The sequence below is a fragment of the Nesoenas mayeri genome (assembly GCF_963082525.1).
Source record: "Nesoenas mayeri genome assembly, chromosome: 3".
Classification (NCBI taxonomy): Eukaryota; Metazoa; Chordata; class Aves; order Columbiformes; family Columbidae; genus Nesoenas; species Nesoenas mayeri.
In genome coordinates, this window is record NC_137544.1 from 98,200,490 (window position 1) to 98,223,893 (window position 23,404).

At 35.1% G+C, this 23,404-nt stretch overlaps 1 protein-coding gene across 1 annotated transcript in view; it reads right to left on the minus strand.

The window, feature by feature from the left end:
* Positions 1 to 23,404, minus strand: part of USH2A (usherin) — a gene marked incomplete at its 3' end in the record, with an annotated part of 383,577 nt that overhangs the window by 172,509 nt on the left and 187,664 nt on the right. The window contains exons 32-36 of the mRNA XM_080341535.1: positions 17,484 to 17,643; positions 16,825 to 16,996; positions 11,596 to 11,743; positions 4,930 to 5,081; positions 1,023 to 1,185 (exon numbers count right to left, since the gene is read on the minus strand). Coding sequence (XP_080197661.1) covers positions 1,023 to 1,185; positions 4,930 to 5,081; positions 11,596 to 11,743; positions 16,825 to 16,996; positions 17,484 to 17,643 — 795 coding nt within the window. The remainder of the gene's footprint in view (positions 1 to 1,022; positions 1,186 to 4,929; positions 5,082 to 11,595; positions 11,744 to 16,824; positions 16,997 to 17,483; positions 17,644 to 23,404) is intronic.

Below are 23,404 nucleotides of genomic sequence, written 5' to 3' on the forward strand. Positions count from 1 at the left end.
AATCATGCTATTTAAAGTGCACTAAAAATTAATGACAACATTGTTAGGTATAATTCACACACATGATTTGTGTACAATATTTTATTATTTATTATACCTTAGAGCATGCCTAATAGCTCAAATTGACATATTAAATGCTCACACGCATTTTGCAAGCATTCATTTTTACTCTCTGCCCAAGTATTTTGTATTTATATAATAATTAGAGGACACAACATTTTACTTTCTACTGAAAAATACACACTGTGTGCAATATATTTGGAAAAATTGTCAATTTATATTCTTTAGTGCCTTATATAGTTTCCTTTGCAATGGTAACATCAATGTTTAAGTCTACCTGTTCAGATTTAGCAATATTTTCACCCAAAACCACATTACTACGTTTAGGTTTAAAAGACACGTGAAAAAACAAACCAGCCTATAACATAAACCAGTGAGAACAAAACAGCAGCTCACGATGCAATAAGGTTTAACAGGTAACTATTAGTCTTCAGGCTTTTTTATTGTATGTTAAGTCTGTTTGTTATACACAAATAAAGAGCCTGTTTTCCTTTCACCTTTTTGGGAATAAGTATCTGATTTAACTGCATACTTCTTTAGGTAGCTGGTTGTTTGTAAGCCTTACTTCTTCACACCAGCTTATATAAATTTCAAATATACCCATAAACAACCATATTATGAAGAGCTCTCATGAATGGCTCCCACTTATACAAGAAAGCCAACTGAAATTTTCTGAGTATAGCCTCCTTATCTGACTGAAGGTTGTGAGATAAGATGCCATGTGTATATCTAGAGACTAAATGACTGCAGAGGGCTTATCTTTATTTGCCAATTTATGTGTTTGTACAAATGCAAAGCACCATAAATCAAAGCAGCAGTACTTAAAGAATAAAATTGATCATGCTAAAATAATCAATGGAGTGGCAAAAAAGGAGAAAAATTTGGTGCTAAAGGAATTTTTCAAAACATGAAATGGAATATCAGGGCTATCATTAGACTTATTATGAAGGAAACAAAGGTACCTTGATCAGCATAGAAGAGACCAGTGACAAAGACTGTGTAGGTCAGTTTTCCATTAGGTTTATTTGGGGCAAGCCATTTTAACCGAGCTTCTTTGGATCCATGAACAGCAGCAAATATATCAACTGTTCCCTTGGGGGGAGCTTCCATGGTCCGAGCTTCTACCTGTAAGTTCAACCATGAGACAAGTTTGTTGCCATAGTTTACAAACAGAGAAGCAACGAGAAATGCAAAATTTTACGAAAAGTTATTTCTTCAGAAAAAAAAAAAAAAGATAACCAACACTCCAGGTGTCCTAATTTTTAAGCATTTTACTTTCCTTTCACCTACATTTGTTTGAAGCTGTCCAGCAACTAACATACTTTATACAGAGACCCATGTAAGGGGTAGCCAAAAAATACTAGAAAAGAATGATTCATTTCTTGAAAACACCATTACACCTCATGTGGATGAATTATCTCAGCTTAGCATTAAAGGAGAAAGCAGCAATAGAAGGCAACATGTTTTTGAGCTTTTGCATTTTAAAAGACAACTGTAAGGAACATGTATTTCAACACTACAGTAAATTACCACAGATATTCGATAGAGCACAATATCTGTTATGGCATACTGGTTGCTCCCGGAATTAACATGTTTAAGTTGCAATAAAAACTAGATCATTGAGCGAAAACAAAATATTTTAAAAGAGGTGGAAAATGTAACAAATATTATTTTCATATATATATATAAATAAATATTCATTCAATATTATAGAAATCTAGTATTCAAATTTCACACATTGTAGTAAACATTCAGTGCTGTTGAACAAAATAATTTGTTGTTATGTTATTTTGGCAACAAGTTTGTTTCTCATACATTATTTATTTGATGTTCTCTAAGGTATAAGATGATTTCACACCTTTTTAAGTGCCTCTCAGCTGCAAGTTTATGGCAGTGCTAATAAATGCTATTTTTAATCTGCCACACCTACTCTATCATCAAAATAACCAAACATACTTTCTTTGTTCTTGAAAAATGAATGTTTTACTTTTTAGTATGTAAAATTTGGAAACCTTATTGTTTACAAGTGCTAGGCTGTATCTTTGTTGTGCATCAATATCTCTACACGTGCTTCTACATTCATACACTCTATTTAAAATAGGTGAGTAGTTGCAGTAAAGTCAACAGGATAAAGTACGTGCTAAAAGATAAACACTACACAGATTTACTGTATCAGTACCGCATTGATTATTTGGATATTTCAGTCAAAAACCTTCTTATGGACGAATGTGACTAAACTGTGCTTTCTAAACTAAAATAATTTCCTGTAAAGTAGTGCTGCTAAATGCATATATTCTGATCTCATCACATTAGAAATATAAATAAATGAATGCCAACTATTTTTTCTACTGAGAAGATTAAAATATTCTGAAAACAGTATGAATTTGCAGCAATCTGTATCACAACCTAAACAGCTGCAACATCTGTCCTGTGTCTCTAGCCTTTTCTTTATGACCTGCTGTTCTTTTAGTATAAAAAAATATTGAAGCACTGTTTAGAATCAGTAGATGCAGTATCCTCTAGAGCAGGGGTGTCAAACTCATTCTCAGCAGGGGCTACATCAGCCTCGCAGTTGCCTTCAAAAGGCTGAATTTTAGGACCGTATAAATCCTACAGATATACACATTTTTACAGTCGTAAAATTACCTTCAGCCCTTTGAAAGCAATCGCGAGGCTGATGTGGTGTCAAACGGAAAATGAGTTTGACACTCCTGCTCTACAGCTACACCTCTGCAGTGTACTTTGAAAATAATATTTTGTGTAAAAAATGTACATTCTGTATATATAAACATCTGGCACAGAAAACCCATTTCATATTTCTTTTTATGAACCTTACAAGAGCTAACACATTTCAAAACCAGTTTTATTACTTTTTAAGCAACAAAAAATAATTGGAACTGACACACAACTAATATTTTGCCTTTCCTAGAGAGTAAAATTTAGCATTTCTTAATTTACATGTTATCAGTTTGCATCTCACTTGAAAATAAATCATAGTCACTGAAAAAAATAACTTAAACAAAAACTACGTAACCCAAATAAAAAAGTTACTATTAATGCATTCATAACTGATTAAGATCTTCACAGCCACCTTCAGAAACATTAGCTGAAGAAATCGTGTATTTAGGACAGTCACATTCATTCATTGATTAGGGCACATTAAGCTCAAGATCAGCAACAAAAATAGCTGGAAGCATATCTATTTACTGCTGGGAGACAGCTCCCACACTATTTAGAGTGCTATTTAGAGTAAAGGCAAAACATTTGGGTTTTCTTCTTTTTTTTTTTTTTTTTTCCAAGTTTTGGATTCATTCTGTAATTGATACAAAAATCTTTCAAAAATCAAATGAAGATGCAGTGCTTTCACTTCCTGGCAGCACTTAGGTGAGCCTAAATAAAGATGTTGTACTTCAATTCCTGTGATTAGAGATGGATCACTGGCTTTGGAAAACAGTTTGCGTACTGATCACAGGTTGCAGATGAGTATCAGCTACAGCGACCTCTACTTTGAATTGCTTTGAAAGTCAAGTTATGAGTCTGCAATTCAGTGGAGATATGCAAAAAGACTACCAAAAATATTTTTTAAAACTCTAACTACTGCCTTTCTGTTCTGTCCTGTTGATACCTATTTGATAGGACAGAAATACTGAAAACATGTATATTTCATCTGTATGCAAAGTCTGGTAACAACTCGTCTTAAACATCACTGCTAACACAATGGATCAGGTTATTGCACATCAAATACAAGTTTTGCTTTTGGGGCATATGTGAAGTTGTAAAAAATGTACAAGAAATACTGGCAAAAAGCCACTCAAGCTTTTAAGAGTAAATATCCTTCAAAGCAGAGCAAGCTATAAAATGTTTAATGGTTATAAAGTCTAGTATTCTACAGATAGACAATGTTACCAGCATTTAAAAGAAAGTAATCTTGGAAAGAATATTGGAAATGTGACTAACGAATTATATCATAAAAATAAAACCTGGGAGTTCTTTTCAGAGCACAATATAGTGATGTTATAAATTATGATGGAACAACATTGAAGATTTTAAGATCTTCCTTTTCTTTTCTCTTTTTTCCCCCCTTTTCTTGTTAGCAAAATTAAAAGTGCACACATGACGCTGAATTAAACAAAAAATAAAATCTCAGATTAGTACAGGTTTCTTAGTTATGCTTGAAAACAAACCCAAGCATAGTAGATATTATTCCAGTTATTCATCAGCCACGGTACTAGGAAATCATACTGGATTTATCAATTTAGCTATACTTCTAAAAACCTGTAAAAAATAAAAAAGCCTCAGAAGGCTTGTAATTCACATGTCAAATTTAATATTCCCGTATTCTTAAATCGTGAAAAAAATGGGGTGTTGTACAAGACTGTTAAAATATGTCCAATATAATATTTTGATCACATACTTACATTCAAAAGATATTTACTAATCACCATATTTTCCTTGCTCTTGTTGCTACTTCTGGCTTCTGCAACTCTGAAATTAACTTCAGCTCTTTCAGTCAGGCAGCTAGAAATTTGCTCTTTACTTGGACAGTAACTCTTTATTTATATACGTCCTTATAGATGTGGCTAAAGCACATCCGCACCTTTCAAACATATTTTCTCTACTTAATTTCAATAATGTGTGTTTCAGCCTCAAATTTTGCCTTTCGTCACTGTACCTATGTTCCACTTTGGAAGCGTGCCTAACAATGACCTATCAAATCTTTTGCAGCTCTTAAAAAGGATTTTTTTTTTTTAAATGTCACATTTTGCCAGATGGGTTAGTACTGACCAGAGCAAATCATCACCATTTACTCTGATATTCACTGCCATCTGACATTTATTACACTCCCAGAATGCAAATTAAGGTACTCACCAGTGGACCCAAAGCACAACCTTTCGCAGTGCACGCCTGGACTCTGAAGGAATGCAGACTCCAAGGAGCAAGTCCATAAGCATAACAACTTAGCTGTGATGAATTTTGCATCAGAACACCATCCATGTACAATCCATAGCTAGTAATAATACCTATAAAACAATGTGATAGCACTCACTTAATATCTAAAGAGCTACAGAGTTTAGAAGAAAAATAATGCTACAGACATTAGGGTGGTAGTAGCAGTATTTCAAACAGCTTTCAGTTAAGCAGGTAAGTGTTCAGCAGGACTGTGTATGCAACACTTGGAAGAAACACACTCTCCCACCTTTAACTGTTGAAAATCTCACAAGTGGATTGCATCTTTTGAAAACTATCCCATTGTTCCAAAGAATACCCTCTAACAAACATGTTTCTGAAGAGCAGATAAGATGACCTTGCGATCAGGAAAACTAAAGCAATTCTCTTTCACAGCCTGCTCTGCATTTGACTATGGAAACAGGAACAGGAAAGACACATAAAACCATCTCACATCTTAACAGGTTTAGATTTAGAAAAAAAAATGTACAATATAACTGAAACAATGAAAGACAACTCAAGCCACTGTTATAGCTACAATTGAGCAGTTACTAACAATTTTATCATACAAAAAATCTTATTGATACTCATTGATAATTGTCTCAGATTTTCCAAGTTTTGCCAACAAGGTAGATACTTCATTCGAGGGTTTTGTCTTTGGAAACAGTTTTACCCACTTTTCTAAACAAAATCACAAAATTTTATAAATTGATGTTTCCTCCTCAGTGTGCTGTAGAAAAATTCTTGAAGTAAACTATTTCTTACCTATTCAATCTAAAGAAAAAAAAAAAAAAAAACATATTTGCAATTAGCAACATTTTTAGATAGACGAGCAAATGGTCCAACTGGTGCAATTGGCTAATACTAACACAAAAATTGCCGATGATTGTTCATTTCATTTATAAGGAAACCTAAATCTTTGTTCTTCCAAAGGTGCCTTATAATATAACATGACTCCTGTACAGAATATATATATATAGTGTTTTGAATTTAATGAACTAAAGACTGAATTTGACAGATTTCCTTATACTTTGGAATTTGAGCTTGCAAAGGAATCCCTTTTCTCAGGGCTATTCCTCCATTTTTCTCACTTCTGAATTTTCTCTTTTAAAAGAGCTATTTAAGGCAAATAAATGCAAAGCTATAGGATTCATTAGAAGTGAGTTCAATTCAGAGGATGCCTTCTAATCTTCCCATTATAGAAAATGTCTTCATATTGTAAAATTATAGCTCAATTCCTCTTCTCTTAAAAGTGAATTGTTTGAAACTATATTGAGGAAGATTCTGTTTGAAATTGAGAAAAGATTTTCACATCTACTGAATGGAGAAGTGCTTCGTAAATAAAAGTGTATACACAACTGTTTCAGCTGAGCTTTGAAGAGTTATACTTCAAAAGATTTATACACTAAAGCAATGCAGCGCTGCTTATGGTGAAGTGATTCACAGACTCCTCAATTCTTTTCTCTTCTAGAAAAGTGAAGGCTAAACTCGAGTCAGACAGCAGAGACGTGTGTGTGGGAGGAAGTCCTGGTAAATCTCACACTATCAATCCTACCACATTTGACAGGCTTCTTAAAGCAAAAATCCCTTGGGGTTCCATGTCTAGTTGCTTGTAAAGCAAGGGGATTAATGGTTTATATTTGCCCTACGTTACATAAACAAACTATATATATATTAAAAAATATTATCTTCATCTCAGAGGAAAAATGTGAACACTGGTATTAAGGATGTGTTTTATAGGAAAAACAAAACAAAACCACTGAAGTACTTTAAGTATCTATACAAGTAACATTAACCTTTTAAAGTAATGGACAAAGCATTATTAAGTCCTTTGATATTTATGGTAACAGCATGAATCATAATGAGATAATTTGATATTAATGTGGGTGTCATATGAGCATTTATGTGATCTCTGCTTTAATTCACTATTATTTAACTGGACCATTATTTTAAAGTGTTCCTAAAAACCACATCATCGTGCAGCACCTACACTCTTGAGAAGCAGCTTGCTGGTCAACACTGTGAGCTTTCGTTAGTCCTCCCAGTACTGTCAGAGAATAATAATCTCTAATAAGCTGATTGATTATTTTAATTCTACTTCTGTCTTTGCCTCATATGACTCTGATGGATAAAATTACAGAATGAAAAGAAAGAAAAAAGTACATTTCAGAACAAAAGGGCTAGTAGTCTGACTTAGAGATGTGAAGCCATTTCTCAAAATGGGGCAATAATTCTTTCTGGCCAGGGATATATAACTTAGCCTCTCTGTTTCACCAGTATATGTTTCCAAAGCATACTAAGAAAAAGTTCAAAGTCAGCCCAAAGTTTATGTACTTCTCAGTTCTTCCTAGATATTCCCAAAGTTTACCATCCATGAAATACTGAAGAGTATAGCATATTTTTGTAATTTACAAGGCTTTGGTGCAACACATGATCACCATGGAAAGATGTAGTCTCTTTATACCTATTAAGTCTAGGTAGCTAGATTAAATCTTGCTTTCGCTGATGACAAATTTTCTATTGACTACAGTACAACTATGCTGCACTTTTGAAAACAAACAAACAAACAAACAAACAATGCAAATTAAGCTTAAACTGAATAAAGTTACACACTCTTCCCTTTTTCTTCCTCCTCTCCCCGCCCTGGGTAAGGCGCTATAATCTGTTAATGATATTCCAGACAATAAAGATGAAAAGAGGTTTTGATACTAAAGTGCTACAAGCATTTTAGGGTGCAATATAGAGGCCAAATCTTATGCAAACATACTTTTACCTACACCAGCTTCACTGACTACAAATACAAGTCATGTCTCACAAGCCCAAGGATTTGCAGGTACAAGTACTGGATTAGTTCACCGAATAATTTTATAAACCTAATATTGGCCATTCAAATTCCACAAAGCCTTGGAAGATACAGTCCAGATCAAGACTTGATTTTATCTATGACCCATATACAAGTGAAGTGTTTGAGAAGTGGTCACCTGAGGAAAATTTTCAGTGGTGAAAAGAATCAAAGTCGCTTTTTCATGTGAGTGGATTGTAAAAGAGCAGATCTCAAACTATATGGCAAGACTAATGGATGTGTTCAGAAGAATATATGGTTCTTTACTGAGGCCACTAGAATGAGGAAGGCTCAGAGCAGAATATCTGATGCAACATGTCATTTCACAAGCATCTCCATATCTTGCCCTCATCTAAATGGTCACTATTGCTTATATCCACTACCTATGTATGTGACATGTATGTGATAGAAATATAGGAGGGTTCTGATGTAAAGTGGCATACCTCTGAGCCATATCTTACCAACAGTTGCATTGCTGGTTTGAAAATAAGATAAAAGAAAATGTGCATATTACAAATATACTCAGCATACCATCTTCCAAATGTCTTTCTTCTACACTTGGTAGATAAATGACATTTCTGACACAACTTTCAACAAAGAATTGGTGTATTGTTTCCCATTTTCTATGAAATGGAAAATTTTCACATGATAATATAAATTTGTCTTAGAATCAACCAAAAATGGAGCTCAGGAATTCAATATCCATGTCTGAATAACATTAGCCTTTGACGTCAAGATGGTCCCTTATCTAAAAGCTTGACTCCCCTACATTGCGCCATTTTTATGAAGAACCCAAGTAGCCCATAATCCTGTTTGCCACCTTTGGCCTCGAGGGTAGCATATTAATCCCTCTTAACCTTTTCTAATTGGTGGCAAGCAGCTGGACTCCATATATATCAAGAGAGCATAGTAAAATCTATGCTGTCCAAACCCCAGTCAGCCTACACACCCATTCAACATCACCAACAGCTAACAAGCTTCCTCAGCCCACAGAAAGAAACAGTAACTTCTGTCATATAGTACCAGAAAAATGGAGGAGGAAGATAAAGAATGGCCTCAGAGATCTACTAAGGAGGTGACAATTTAGAATATGCAAATGTGTGCAATTCTGAGGTTTTTTGAAACAAAGCCGAGTTCAGTAATTTCAAAAAGCACTACTTACACCTAGCAGACTGAAACTTGAGAAGTTGACCAATTAAGTCAAAAGTGGGAAACGGCTTCTATCTTTTTGGAAAGAAGAAGAAGAAAAAATCTACTTTAGAACTTCTGACTACAAGAATACACCAGTAAAATGCTGAAGAAAATTTAAGAAAAAGTTCCTTCTGCTGGTCTTTCCCATCTTTCAGTCTTCTCAACTATGATATTTTTCAGCCTCCTACACAGTTTTAAAATACTGACACAGAGAGCGATTATAAATGATGTGGCCACTAGGCAGCCCAAAAGATATGCTGAGAATGAACAAAACAAAGTCACCAAACGATGCAAGCTTTCCTGATTAAGCAGTTGTTCAGTGAAAAGTTTTAGAGTTTCTTCTTTTTTTTTTTTTTTTTTAATTCTTTTTATGAAATAAGGAAAGGGATGGAAATAGGAGATTGGAAAGAAATAAATAGGAGAATCAAAAAATGTGTTATTAGTTAAATCATCTTTCTGAAACTCCCCAAAAATGTGGGGAAGAAGAAAAACAGAACAACAGAAAATTTGCATAACCCTTCTTGGCCATTGTGCAAGTCTGATCATGCAATGGTGAAAAACAAAGTCTTTGCTCCCCTAGTGCCTTTCTGACTGCTAAATGCTTATGAGATAGCAATTCTTTCGCTCTGAACCACTCAGCAAGAGCTTGCAGGTGGAAAGAAGCCTTTTCTTGCAAGGCAGGACAGCAGCAGCTGACTTTGCTGAATCAGTTCCAGCCCTAAGGAAATCCTCTAACGGTAGCACACATAGTATCTTCATATCACCAAAAAAATAACAGTCGCAAGGGAAAATGTGAAAATACCAGGAATATTTTTTAAAGGGGAGAAATACACACAGGAGGCCTAGAGAGAGTATATTTAGGATCACAGAGTAGGCAGATTTATGGCAAAACTGGTAATTAATTAAACGCATTGTTCAAAACCCCAGTATGGAGGTGAACAGTGTTGTCATTGAAGCTGTTGAAATCTCCAGTTTCCATTGGTGAAAGGATAAGGGATAAAGGAATATAATTTCTTTCATAAAGCTCCCCTGATTCTTATTACATATCTGCTGCTCATCCAGTTCAGATTCACAGCTTTCCTAACAAGCTCTTTATTGTATTTAAATATTTAAATTATAATTAAACTATATATTTATGATATTTTAAAAGAGATCCAAGCTGTACATAGTAAACGCTGTATTAACAGGATACAATGTCTAAATTTAGTCATATATTCCCAACTTTTATTTCTAATAAAGGAAGTGTGAGGAAATGTATTTATCAAACTATAGGTCTTTATCCTATGCTGTTGATATACATATATAAATACAGGTATGTATATATTTATATTTATTTGATTGGTTAAACTACTCTCTAAACTATTTGGATTTTTTCCCACAATGCAGGGAAAACAGCATCACGTCCTGACATGAACTATTCCATGACAAAAATGTTGATTTCATTGAAAATTATTCAGACTTTAGTCACTAAGACACATAGGTGGACTTCGTGTCCCCTCCCCTCCTCGCATCCTGTACATCTTCCCCCTTCTCCTTCCTCCTTGCCATCCTCTAAGTCTTTGCCACGTATACTGATAGGATTTTAGAAAACAGGGTTAGAGGGTTTCTAAGGGGCTAGGATGCAACTTCGTCCAATATGACTATCATACAAAGAGCCATAAATTATCAAACAAACTGTTTGACAGGAGATACCATACTCTTATTTAATTCTAAAAGTAATGTAAGACCTTACAGAATATTGCACAGATGTAACTTTACAATCACTACTTTTTGGGGAATCATTTAACGTGCCTTGTAGAGAGGTTATACAAGTAAGATGTGGTTTATCACAACTGAAAGTAAGCAAAAACTTGCAGGGGAAAAATGAGATTAAAGGGAAAACACTGAAAAATAATTGATATAGATCAATATGACAATCCAATGAAGAAAAACATTTCTGTTTCTTTAAATTCAGTGATTTTTGCATAGCTTCCTCTGCTGTGATTCAAACTGTTACATGCAAAATAATAAAATCAAGGAGAATCCCAAGGCCATATGATACTGTGTAATACCATTAGAAATGTAAAATTTGTCCAAAACTTTTACACATAGATATTTCACAATGAAAAACATTTCTAAGCAAAAGAAAGTATATTATTTCACTTCCACAGCCATTAAAATGTAGAACTTCAAGGTGACTATGTAAAACACAAATTTAATTATTACTTTGTATCAATTAAAGTAAAAGAAATGAATGTTTTATTGGAGAGTGAAATTAATATCCTAGACTAATACTGTCCAAGAATGCCTATTCCTCAGCTCAGTTGTCCTGGAAAACATTAAACAATGAGATGCAGTACACACGAGCTATCAAAAGGGAGCACTTTTGAGCCACTGAAACCGTACAATAGGCTAAACCTCACAATCTCCTAGCTGCACACAATGATAGTATCTCAGGTATTTTATGTGCTAAAATGATCATTAAAAATTAAGCACCACATATAAGCTGCCATTTAGAATATTAATTTACCTTTACTAATCATCTTTTTAACTTGAGGCTAAAAGAGTTCACTTACCATTCGGATACTCAGGCTTAGTCCATGAGATGTTAAAGGAGTCAGATGAATACGACTGGGCTTTTGGAGCAGAAACACCTTCTGGTGTACTCTCATCTGTTATAGCTGTGCTCGCTTCACTTATTGAACATCCACCTCCAGTGCAAGCCTTAAAATATGAATCAAAACAAATAAATATATTTCAATGTAATACCAATAATTTTAGCAGTGATTTTTTGTAATGTTTTATAATTTTTACATATCTAAACTTAGTAAGTCTGTGCTTTTCATAGAAGATACTTTTCTTAGCATAGATTTGTTTATTCTTTTCTTAAATACTAAGATGTGCTACTTATGATATTTAGTTTTTAGGTATAACATAGCTAAAACATTATACTAATGTTTGACTTGCAGCATTTTGCTTTGACTGTGAGTCATAATCACAATTAGATTTCCACTGCTTTTGCAGCCACATTTAAAGAAAACTACAGTACCACATACAACATTTACAGTGCAAAACTCCCCTGGAGCTGACTGAAAGGCTCTCACAAGTTCCAGGCAGAACACACTGACCAAGCCGCAACGCACTTAAAAAATTATCTCAATGAGAAATCATTAAGAAAAAAATGTCATTCGGACACTCCTGCACTTCATGACAGCACACAGAGTAGCATGCAGATGCAAATAAAACAGTGAAAAAACCACTATTGTAAATAAATATGTAACAGTTATTATAACATGTTTATGGATAACAAAGTCAAATCATTTGTATTTCAGTTACCAGAGAAGGAAAGATTGATTACATGATTTTTACATTTTGCTTGATTATGAAACAATACAATGTGATATTGCCCCACATAACTGGCTTTTAAAATTTTACATGCACAAACATAAGTCTACACAGCTACGGTCCTTATGTGTGCTGGTTTTCCAACTACTTGCACCAAAATCAATGACAAGAGGCTGGAGTTCTTAGGGAAGTTACAAAAAACATACAAGAATATATAAACTCTGTACTGGATTTAAAGATTTTTTTGCTTTATTTTATTGCTTGTATCTAATTTTATTGTTTAGTAAGAAAATGAATCAAAATCTGAATTCAGCAAAGATTCAGAATCAGACATATTCTTAATTAGAATTTATGGAATCACCTGTGTTTTTAGGAGTTGTCCATATTCTGAAGTGGACAAACAGACGCAAGGAAAAAGTAACATCTAGCATATTTCATTTGAAAGCATTAGCTTCAGTTTTCCATTTCATGGTGTGTTTCAAATCAGAGAGCAGCTGACATATTTGCTACCTGCCCACCCCTCCCCTCTCCCCCCCCCAAAAAAAAAAAAAGCATACTAGACCCATGGGTAAAAATAAGAATTGTTTGTGAATGAGAGGCTATTTTATACACCTAGATTATTTTGATTTCACTGATTTCACTGGAAATTATACTCCCAACACAACTAATGAATTAGTCCCTGTGTTCAGTTTTGGCTATCAAATAAAGATGAAAGAATACAACCTCAGTTTTGGAAACATCCAAAAATGGCATTTATTTACCAAATTAAAAAAAAAAAAAAAATAAAGACAGGTAGACAGATGCTCAGACAACTGTTCATGTTTTGATAAGGAAAATATCTAAGAACATCACTCTTCCAGCAAAAGCAGACTACTCCTCAGGTTATTTCACTTCTACTGGCTTCATGAAGCAGCCAAAAAGACCAGCTCTGGAAGACCTCTTCCTCATACATTCCTTACTGCCTTGCCAAACAAGTTCCACCAAGCCTTCCTCAGCAGTGGACAGCTTTCTCATCCAAGGGCTCGGTAACAGCAGCCTTCCTGTTCATTTATTTATTGAATTTCATGAAGCTCAGTTTTGGTACCTCTGAAATGTGTTGGGTATGAAGTTTGTGATCCTTCTAATGCAAAAATCAGTAAAAGAAAGCTCATCTGCATTTCAAATAGTGGGGTTTTACGTCAGTGTATCCAAGCGGACTGGGCACTTCTGGGACTCTGGCAATCACATCCAGTGATGCTCAAAGGCATGAAATCCTACATTTAAATTGAGTCCCCTTGTGTATTTCTGAACTTCACTGAAAAACATATTTGTGGCAAAACTTGCAAAAATACTGAAACATCTAGGAGGCCAAGGCACAGACACAAACCACGTAACAAGGCAGCACGCAGCGATCCTCCAGCTAGCACCTGAGCTAGTTTGCCCACACACCACAGTTTTGAGGAGATATTAGCTTAACAGCGGAATCACTAAAGCATTCAAGTCACAGAATCACACACAGAATCACAGAATGTTAGGGATTGGAAGGGACCTCAAAAGATCATCTAGTCCAATCCCCCTGCTGGAGCAGGAACACCCAGATGAGGTTACACAGGAAGGCATCCAGGCAGGTCTTGAATACCTCCAGAGTAGAAGACTCCACAACCCCCCTGGGCAGCCTGTTCCAGTGTTCTGTCACCCTCATTGAGAAGAAGTTTCTTCTCACATTTAAATGGAACCTCTTGTGTTCCAGTTTGAACCCATTACCCCTTGTCCTACCATTGGTTGTCACCGAGAAGAGCCTGGCTCCATCCTCTTGACATTCACCCTTTACATATTTATAAACATTAATGAGGTCGCCCCTCAGTCTCCTCTTCTCCAAGCTAAAGAGCCTCAGCTCCCTCAGCCTTTCCTCATAAGGGAGATGCTTCACTCCCTTAATCATCTTGGTTGCCCTGCACTGGACCCTCTCCAGCAGTTCCCTGTCCTTCTTGAACTGAGGGGTCCAGAACTGGACACAATATTCCAGACGTGGTCTCACCAGGGCAGAGTAGAGGGGAAGGAGAACCTCTCTTGATGTACTAATGACCCCACTTCTAATACACTCCAGGATGCCATTGGCCTTCCTGGCCACAAAGGCACAGTGCTGGCTCATGGTCATCCTGCTGTCCACCAGGACATGGATATGGGTGTCCACCCCAGCGACTCCATACAGCCTCTCAGCTTCCGATGTGCTGTCAGGTTGGCCTGGCTCACACCCACCCAGCTTAGAGCACAAATAGAGAAAAAGCAAGTTCCTTTGCACTAATCCATGGAGATGTGACCTTAAGAATTCTCAGCTAACTTTTGGAAAGTAGCATTAAATTTGCTCATAAAAGCTGATGCACTTTTTTATGAACACAATTGCTATATATTAAATGCCAGTAATCAATTGTGAAAATTGGTAACAGCGAACAAATGTAAACATTTTGTTAAGCATCTCTAATGTACTTATATTAACCTCTCATATGAAAGGTAAAACCAGCAACCTGTGAGGTGCTGGAAGTTCTGTTCAAGAGGATCCTGATCCCTGTGTTCAAAGCTGCAGCTTTCAATAACTCAACTTCCAGTTTCCCACATAAACCAAAACCAGTTTATGCATGGATACAAAAGAAAATTATTAGAACCTGTAAAACTGTAAAACAAGGAAAAGAAAAAGGTTCTAGGTAATAGAAATATTTCATTCTAACAAAAAAGAAAAAAAAAAAAAAGGAAGCATTTATTTAAGTTTCTAGTGTTTAAACTATTTTATTGTTTTATTGAAATTCAGATTAAATTATATGATAAACACTCTTTTTTTATCCCGCAGTGTGTGTTTTATTTCATTGTGCTTTCCTGTTTGTTTGTTTTTCATTAGGTACAACATTTGGACATGTCTAAGCTCTATAAGTCATAAATCTCTAATATTACATTCTTCTCAAACTAGTCTGACAAGTTCTAAATACAAGTGGGCCAAATGTTTAAAGAAAGCTATCACACCTCAAAGGTATGGGGCATTTCATATAGTTTTAGGCTTGTTATTTTCAAAGTTGCAAGAACATTTACATCTTCTAGCCTTCCTATCACAGACTACTGCATTTTATCCAGGTAAATCAGATTATCTTCATCACCAGAAGAAATTATATTTTCTTATTTTCTGGTTACATCTGATGAAAGGCAAATTCATTTTTTTTCTTAAAAAAAAAATAGAAAAAAAAGAGAAATCAAATATAAAGAATATAAAGTTTTCTAAAAATGTATTCAGTCACTTCTAGCAAAGCTGTACATATTGATGAAGTAAAAACAAAGTCCACACAACACTTTGTTTTAACCATATGCCAAGGTAGCGCCAAAAAAATCAACCATCCCAGTTGCTCTCCAGACTCCAGATCCTACCCTTTAATTCTCCCCTGATCCTCCCTCCTTGTGCCCCATGCACAGGAGCTGGGTAGGGGCAGAGAAGAGTTGTGGCACAGTGAAGAACAGCACAAATTCCTTGGACAGTCCCACTTGCTTTTAAAGGTATGAAATGTTTGTTGAAGTACTGCCTTAGTTTTGGACATGGTGCTATTTTATATGCTGTACAATTTACCTTGCTGAAATATCTAGGCATAAATGAATTAATTTCAACATGAATCTAAGCTTTAATTAGACTGAATATCCTTGCTTTTTCACGTTCAAGTCAGATCCTTTTCATTACCTGAAGGTAGTTTATTTTTTGTGGTATAATATTTAGAACATTCAAGAGCATGTTAAGAAAAAATGAATGCATATCCAGTCTACATAAATGTAAATTTATTCATAATCAAGAGCAGAATATTTTTCTATGGCATTTATCAAAGCAAATATCCTTATATAGGTATTGTTACAAAATGAACAGAGTGCTTAAAACAAGGGATGATCCCATGCTTTTATGAACATATTTTCAGGTTTGTTAGTGAGCTAAAGCTGTTCTACTTCATCAGAAAATAAAGCCAATGATAAAGAGATGCAAAGGTCTTTCAAAATGTTTTGAATAAACAAAGTGCTAGTTTGCACTGAACTGTTTTTCTCTCTGCTACTTCCTTCTACATTTTATGAAGAAAGAGCAAATTATCATGGTAGAAAATATGAAAGGCTAACATTTTCAAATACATTCAACATTTCTCATAAGTTGGAGGCAGGGGACTTTTTTTTAAGTCTTTCACATATTTCTGGTCAATTCTCTATTAGTTATCCAATTATCTACTAGTTATATCTCTATTAGTTATCCTTGAAGAAAATCTGTATTTAAGTTACATACATATTTTTGAGGACCTGTTTTAAAACAAAACACCTACTGTTGTTCAAAATGGATCATCCACCTTAGTTTCAGAAAGAAGAGGTTAAACAAAGTGGGCACATGAACCCATAAGTATGTAAGATACTAACAAAATCAGAATCATTTTCACCATTTCACACTTCTACCACACATCTTTAAAACTTACAGCTAGTTTTATGAGGTATTCAGTACCCGGGAAAAGCTGCTGAATAGTAAAATCCAGAAAATGTTCTGTGTTGTTATAGATTACATTCCACTTTGTAAAATTCTGCTCATTGTTGGCAATATAAATTATGTAGCGTTCTAGGATTCCATTTACTTCTACTGGTTCTTTCCATCTGCAAATAAAAGCAAAATATGATTAAGACAAGCAAAGATCCAGACCATACTGAATAAATGTAAGGCTCTGTTTAGGGGACTTCATGGGGTTTATTTTAAGAATTTGAAAACATCTCTGCACAATCATAAAAATAAATCTAAGGTATACCTCTAATGCAGTATGTGTACTCAACTGATAAATGATTACAGTAACACACAAAGCAGGGGCTACAAAACGGGCATATTACCAGAACATTTCCTGCACTGAAGTTTGCAGAGGCTATGCCCATATGTAGGTTATACTGATTGCGTAAAGACAAAATGGAAATTAAGTTGGCAAGTGATAATCAGAAGGTTCACAGAACCACTAAACTAATCACTTCTATGCATTTAATCATAATAAATTTAATTTTATGTCACAAACCCTTCCCCTGATTGAACTCACTGGAATTCTTGAATAAACTGATGCACTATTGTGTTGTCAAGAAAGAAGAAATCCTTACTTACTGTACATATATAGTTCTAGAATTCAAAACCGTCAGGACCGGGGCATCTACGTGAGATGGTGGCAGCTGTGCTGTAAACAAGGTGACCTGGGAACTGTTTGTACAGCCAGCGAGCGTGCACGCAGTGAGCCGAAACTGGTGTGGCGTAAAAACTGCTAAATCTAGGGCAAAAAAGGAATATAAATTTACTTTGTGTATTAATTTTAGCTTGTTTTTCTATACCTTCCAAAGGGTGATGAAGAAGGACCTGTATCTCTTAAAGGTTTCACATTTGTCTCAGAGGAATGGATAGATGCTGGCTACTTAATAGCAAATAACTGCAAATTTTGACTACTAATAGGTTTATAGGGCTTGTTTTGGTTGAGATGACCTCACTGTACAGTACATTTACAGTAAAACACACACCACTCAAACAAAACAAAGGTGTTGGCCTCTTCAGTGCTACATACTATATCAATTTACTACAGTGGCAAATGAACACCTTTAAGACAATTAAATTAAATCGAGGTAATGAAAAAACAAGTACAGGTTCATTAACACAGGTCATTATTTTTTTGAAAGGTGCTGTATGATACATGAATGTCAAAAATCAATATACACAATGATTCACTATATGCAGATTTCACTGTAAGCATGAACACAAAGGAAGCTTATTGTTGCCACCACTCATACTGGTCTGTTCTCTCTTTGACTGTTTGTCTTCGGCTGCATGGATGCCAACAACCTGTCTAACGTTATAGCAAAAAGACCTGTTAAATGGTTATTTGTTATGAAGCTATCTTGAGTTTCAATTACTGCAGAAAATGCTGAATAAAATGTAGCATCTTTGCTGAAAAAATATTCTAAAAGATCTTTAGCTTAATATATTCTTCCCTACATTTATAAAGGATTTTTTTTGTGTAGAAAAATATAGTAGGAAATTAATGCAGACATAATTTTCTCATCTTTTTAATTTTTATTAAAATACAAATGACAGATTTTAATGAGCAAATCCTTTAAGAAGGAATTTATAATTGAGGTTTTGGCAACAGTATACAAATAAAATGCATATGTTACAGATACATATTTTCAGTATGTGTTTTGCACTATCATTTTGAACAAAATTATTTGAGAGCACAAATTCAAATATTGCAACTAGATGACAAAGTCATCACTGAAGCAGAAATGTTGTAGACCCAACTTCCTTCTCATTAGTTTCCCCCCATATAATGTCTCTAGTCCTCTGCAATGGAATTCCTTCTGATTTACTCCACTCTGTGTGAGGAAAGAGTGAACTCATGCATTTTTATTGAAAACACAGTATCACTCAGAGGTATTGTTCTATGGAGCACATGGCAAAGTGCGAGTTAAAAAAAAATAAAAAGGCTGTAACAAAAAAAAGAAAAAAAAATCATCAAGTGAATGCCTGTAACACAGTGACATGTTTAATCAACATAATGGGGCTGATTCTACCAGGGTTAAGCAGTGCTTATGTGGTTGAGAGGGGGAAAGCACACTCCAGAGCAGGTGCTCAAGCTGGCTCAGCAAGCAGAGAAGGTAAAATCCACATACTGCACTGGCTGCATTGCCCTCATTAGTGTACACCTCCCCGGAGCCTTTGCTCCTTGCAGCTGCCATCAGAGGAGCCACAAAAAGTACAGATGGAGATGGAAGTCTGTGAGACAAGTATCAGATACTCTGTGTTCTGGGTGGGCAAACAAGTGACCAGAAGGGTTTTACTTTTAGCAATCCTAAAATGAAGAGCTGAAAGCAGTCCATGGCACCTATTTATTTCATATCCTTGTCAACAGTGAATGCGCGTTCTCTCTAAGTTGAAACTGTATTGTAGGGCTTCACTTAGCAGAGTAAATATAAAACAACAGTAGGGAGAAATGAAAGAGTGGATTTCTCTTTTTCCATTTCTTTAGGGTGGATTACTGTTTTCCTTGTACACGGATTTGGGATGGGGGTTGCAGAGTGGTATTTTTCTCTCCTTTAAGGAAAACTGTTCATAAAGGAAGCACTTTTTTAAAAAAGGTAGCTTGGACTGAAACCCCAATTTGATGCACACTGTAGCTGATGAAACTACTTGCATGCATAAGAATTTCTGGAAATACCTGGTTAATTTGAACATGGAGTAATTTTGTCGAGGATTAGGATAATGGAAGATGGAAACATGTTTTATTTTGCTGCCTGAAAAACATACATGGCTTCAAGTAACCGTGTGTGTCTCAATGTCTGGAATGAAAAAAGCAAAATGGCAAGGCTGGGAAACATGCAAAGTTTAAAAGAAAAGGAAAAACAAGGAATGGAAACACAGGACATACGAGCAGCAAGATCCTTTAGGATGAACTGATGATCATACTGAGAGGGGAGAAGAGGAAAGGAGAGACTTAAAAAAAAAAAAAAAGTAGAAAGATAAAACATGAAAAAAAGCAAATTGGCACCAGGATCAGAGTAAATCTTTATTCCTTATCTTGATTTAATAGTGCCAATGTATTTTGACTAGTAAATGCCAAATATTCAATGGTATATGAAAGATTTTGATGGGATAAAGGTTACAAAGAAAAATCACATTAGTGGGAGCAGGAGAAGAACATATAGAAATTTGAGACTTGGAATGTTACTCAAAGCATGAGCTTTGCAGTCAATGAAAATCTCTCCATAGACTTCATCAAGGTTTGGATTAGCCCACAAATATTGTGTAGGCTGTATTTCTAAAAGATTAGAACCAGAAATAGACAAACTGAACACTAAAAATTGTATTACATCATAATTGATGCAATTATTTGTCACAATCCGATTTGGCAGATATTTTCCTATTTAAAGTTCAAAGTGTGTCATAATGGATCAATGGATTCAAACAACTACAGATACAAACATGAATCTGAATGAGGAGGGAGGAGGTTCTTAAAACTACAAAGCCATTCTTTGTCAAGGTCCTCTAGCAACAATGCCTTGTTTTCCATTTGCTTGATTGCATGATTTGCATAAGATCAAATGTAGGCAATTGTGGACATGAAAAACAGATCACTCTGAAACACATTAGAAATGGATCCACAAGCATTATACAGAAATGTGTTACAAGAAAATGCACCCCAGTGCATGGAAAACTCAGTGATTAATGTCAAGCAAACTATAATTTACAATATAGGGCATGAATTATATGTTATTTTACAATTGATTTCATGCTGTTGCTGGAAGAATTTCATTGATCTCAATTTACAAAATGAACCCAATAAGCAGACAATTATTTTCTTTTTAACTCACAGCAAAAACTGAGACTTTTTCTTACACATTTGCTTGATCAGGTTATATTCCTGTGTGTCCCACAATTCCAGTCCCCCGTGCTACTTTAAAATAATATAAAATGCTTCTTATTGCAATTTTCCAATATCTAATCTCTTAAATCACTTATTTATTACCAAAATAAAGCTAAACTTAAAAATTATAGAGGTTTTCTGAGAAAAATCTAAAGTCAGTCTTTGGTCTTGTACTCATTTCTGGACTCAAAAGGGTAAAGAAAAAAGATACTTTCTTGGGGGTAAGATTTCCCTCAAATCATTCTATTAGGGTAGCAGTTAGACAGAAAAATAATTCTCCATTTTTCCTATCAAAAAGAGAACAAAAGAAGAAAACTAAAAACTCTAAACTAAAACTAAACTAAACTAAAACTAAAATAAAATATTAGTTTTAACACCATTACGTACTTTCCCCAAAGAAGCAGGCGAGGTGGAGGGAGGGGATGGACAGGGAGAGAAGGGGTCAACCTGCCTTTTCGTCTCTTTGACCTTAGAGGCAATACAAACAAGCTAAATTCTTTTCTAACTCATATGTCAGCAAGAGAATTGCTAACTACAGTAGCTATCATTAAAATCGACATTTGCATACCACTGCATTTATTATACATGTGGTACATGTAGAACTTCCCACACTAACCACGGCAACTATCTTAAATATCATGGTAAATCTAACTACAGTGGCTCATATATATCTAGTTTCTAATACCCACCAGCATAAGTCCTGATAGCACAATCAATGCATGAGACAGAAAGAATAAAGAATGACCCTGTTTGCATCGTCAATAAGAACACTCACTTTGCTCTCATCAAATTCAAAGGGTAGTCATTGACAGATAATATGCAACACTACAGTGCTACTTTTAGTATGGAATTTGAGAGATATTACTAAGAGAAGAAAAACGGTCAGTAGAGAAAAAAAAAAACAACTCCCTGATATTAGAGATTTAAGAGCTTGACTCAAAACATGAGCTTTATCATCAAGATATCAGAGTACATCACAGTTCAATAATAACATGGTAGTAATGTCTACAATGTGTTAATTTATCTGCAACATGCAACATTCTGCATTCAGGTTTACAGCAAGGAGTCACATACCCTTCTTTCCTCCCATCTTCCACCCTATTTCCATTCTCCCTGGTTTCAGGCACCTGTTGTAAGGACCAGAAATGGCAACATCCTGTCCTGGTGAGTGCTCAGCTGAAACGTGACTTGCGTAAGGTACCCCACATAGTTTCTCTCAGGAAAATAATTGGGACAATAGCTATCCCACTGCTATATTCAAAGGAAAATAATATGGCAGCACTGTACCAAAGCATTGTTAGCAGCACAACAAAGAAAACCTGCTGAGAGGGTATGAAGATGAAAAACTTCCAAAGAATTCCAATCACCATGTTGTTTATGTATGTAGACTGTAAAACTACTTCAGCTCATTATTCACAGGCTTATTCAGTTCTCTCATCTTATTTCTCATAGTTTGTTAAATTAACTCACATTAACTTAATATTTAATTAGAAGGTAAAGTCTTTGATGTCATAAATCTGAATTACCAAATATAAAAATACCCCCATCTGATTTTTATGCACTACCAAAAAAAAATCAATTCATAAAGTGCCAAGATTGTATTATCAGGCTTGCTCCGTCAGACATCATTAGCAATTTTTCCCCTTCCACCATTTTCTAAAAGCAAGCAACAACTCATGTATAACTTTTAGTACAGTATATCCTGCTTTCCATATTTAGAAAGCACCAGTCACTTAGTTATATTGACTCCTGAAGAACCACCACTAATGTACAATCTTCTCTGGGAAGGTATTATGCTAATACTGCATCTTTCTCACAGTATCTCCTGTGAACCCCATGCCATACTCATCACTCCCTTTAAAATATTTCAGAAAAATAGAGTGTCAGAAGTTACACCACTTGTCTATTTCAGGCAACTCAGTCAAGCCCAAGAAAACTGTGCTCATGCACCTGTTTGTATGAAGTAGGAAAGAATGGCCCACTAATTGAAGAAAACAGCTATCTTCCAAGAGAGTGACAAATTCTCCTGGATATTATTTAATCATTAAGAATGTTCCAGAGTGAGATTTAAAAGAATTTTGTGAAGCCACTAAAAACAAGGGCAAGAAATAGAGATTAAAAAACTCAGGGTCACAAATAATTATTTTCAAAAAGCACCATAAGCTGTTGTTCTGCTCTCTGACCAGCAAAGACTTTGACAAAATGGCATCTGGACAAAACAACTTTGCTTCTGGCTGGCCAACAAATGCTGATGTGTTTTAGAAGCTATTTGCTCAGCAGTAAATATCGCTGGTTTTCCAAATGACTCATAAAGGAGTAAATCTTCATTCCATTTGAAATTTATATGCTTCAGAATAGTTTAGGAAAGGTAGAACTTCCAGGCTTTATCTGAAGGGAATTAAATAGCATAGCACAAAACTGTATATCATATGTGAGCACCAAAAGCATGATAGCTATGTGTCAGACTGTGCAAAAAAAGTTATATGTAAGAAGAAAAACCCCTTGGCACAAATGAGAAACAAAAGAATCTTTATTCATTTCAGTTTGCAATGATTTCAAACAAGTCATGGAAATTATTACATGTGTGTAAAAGAACTACAGTTCCACTTTTACATCTAGT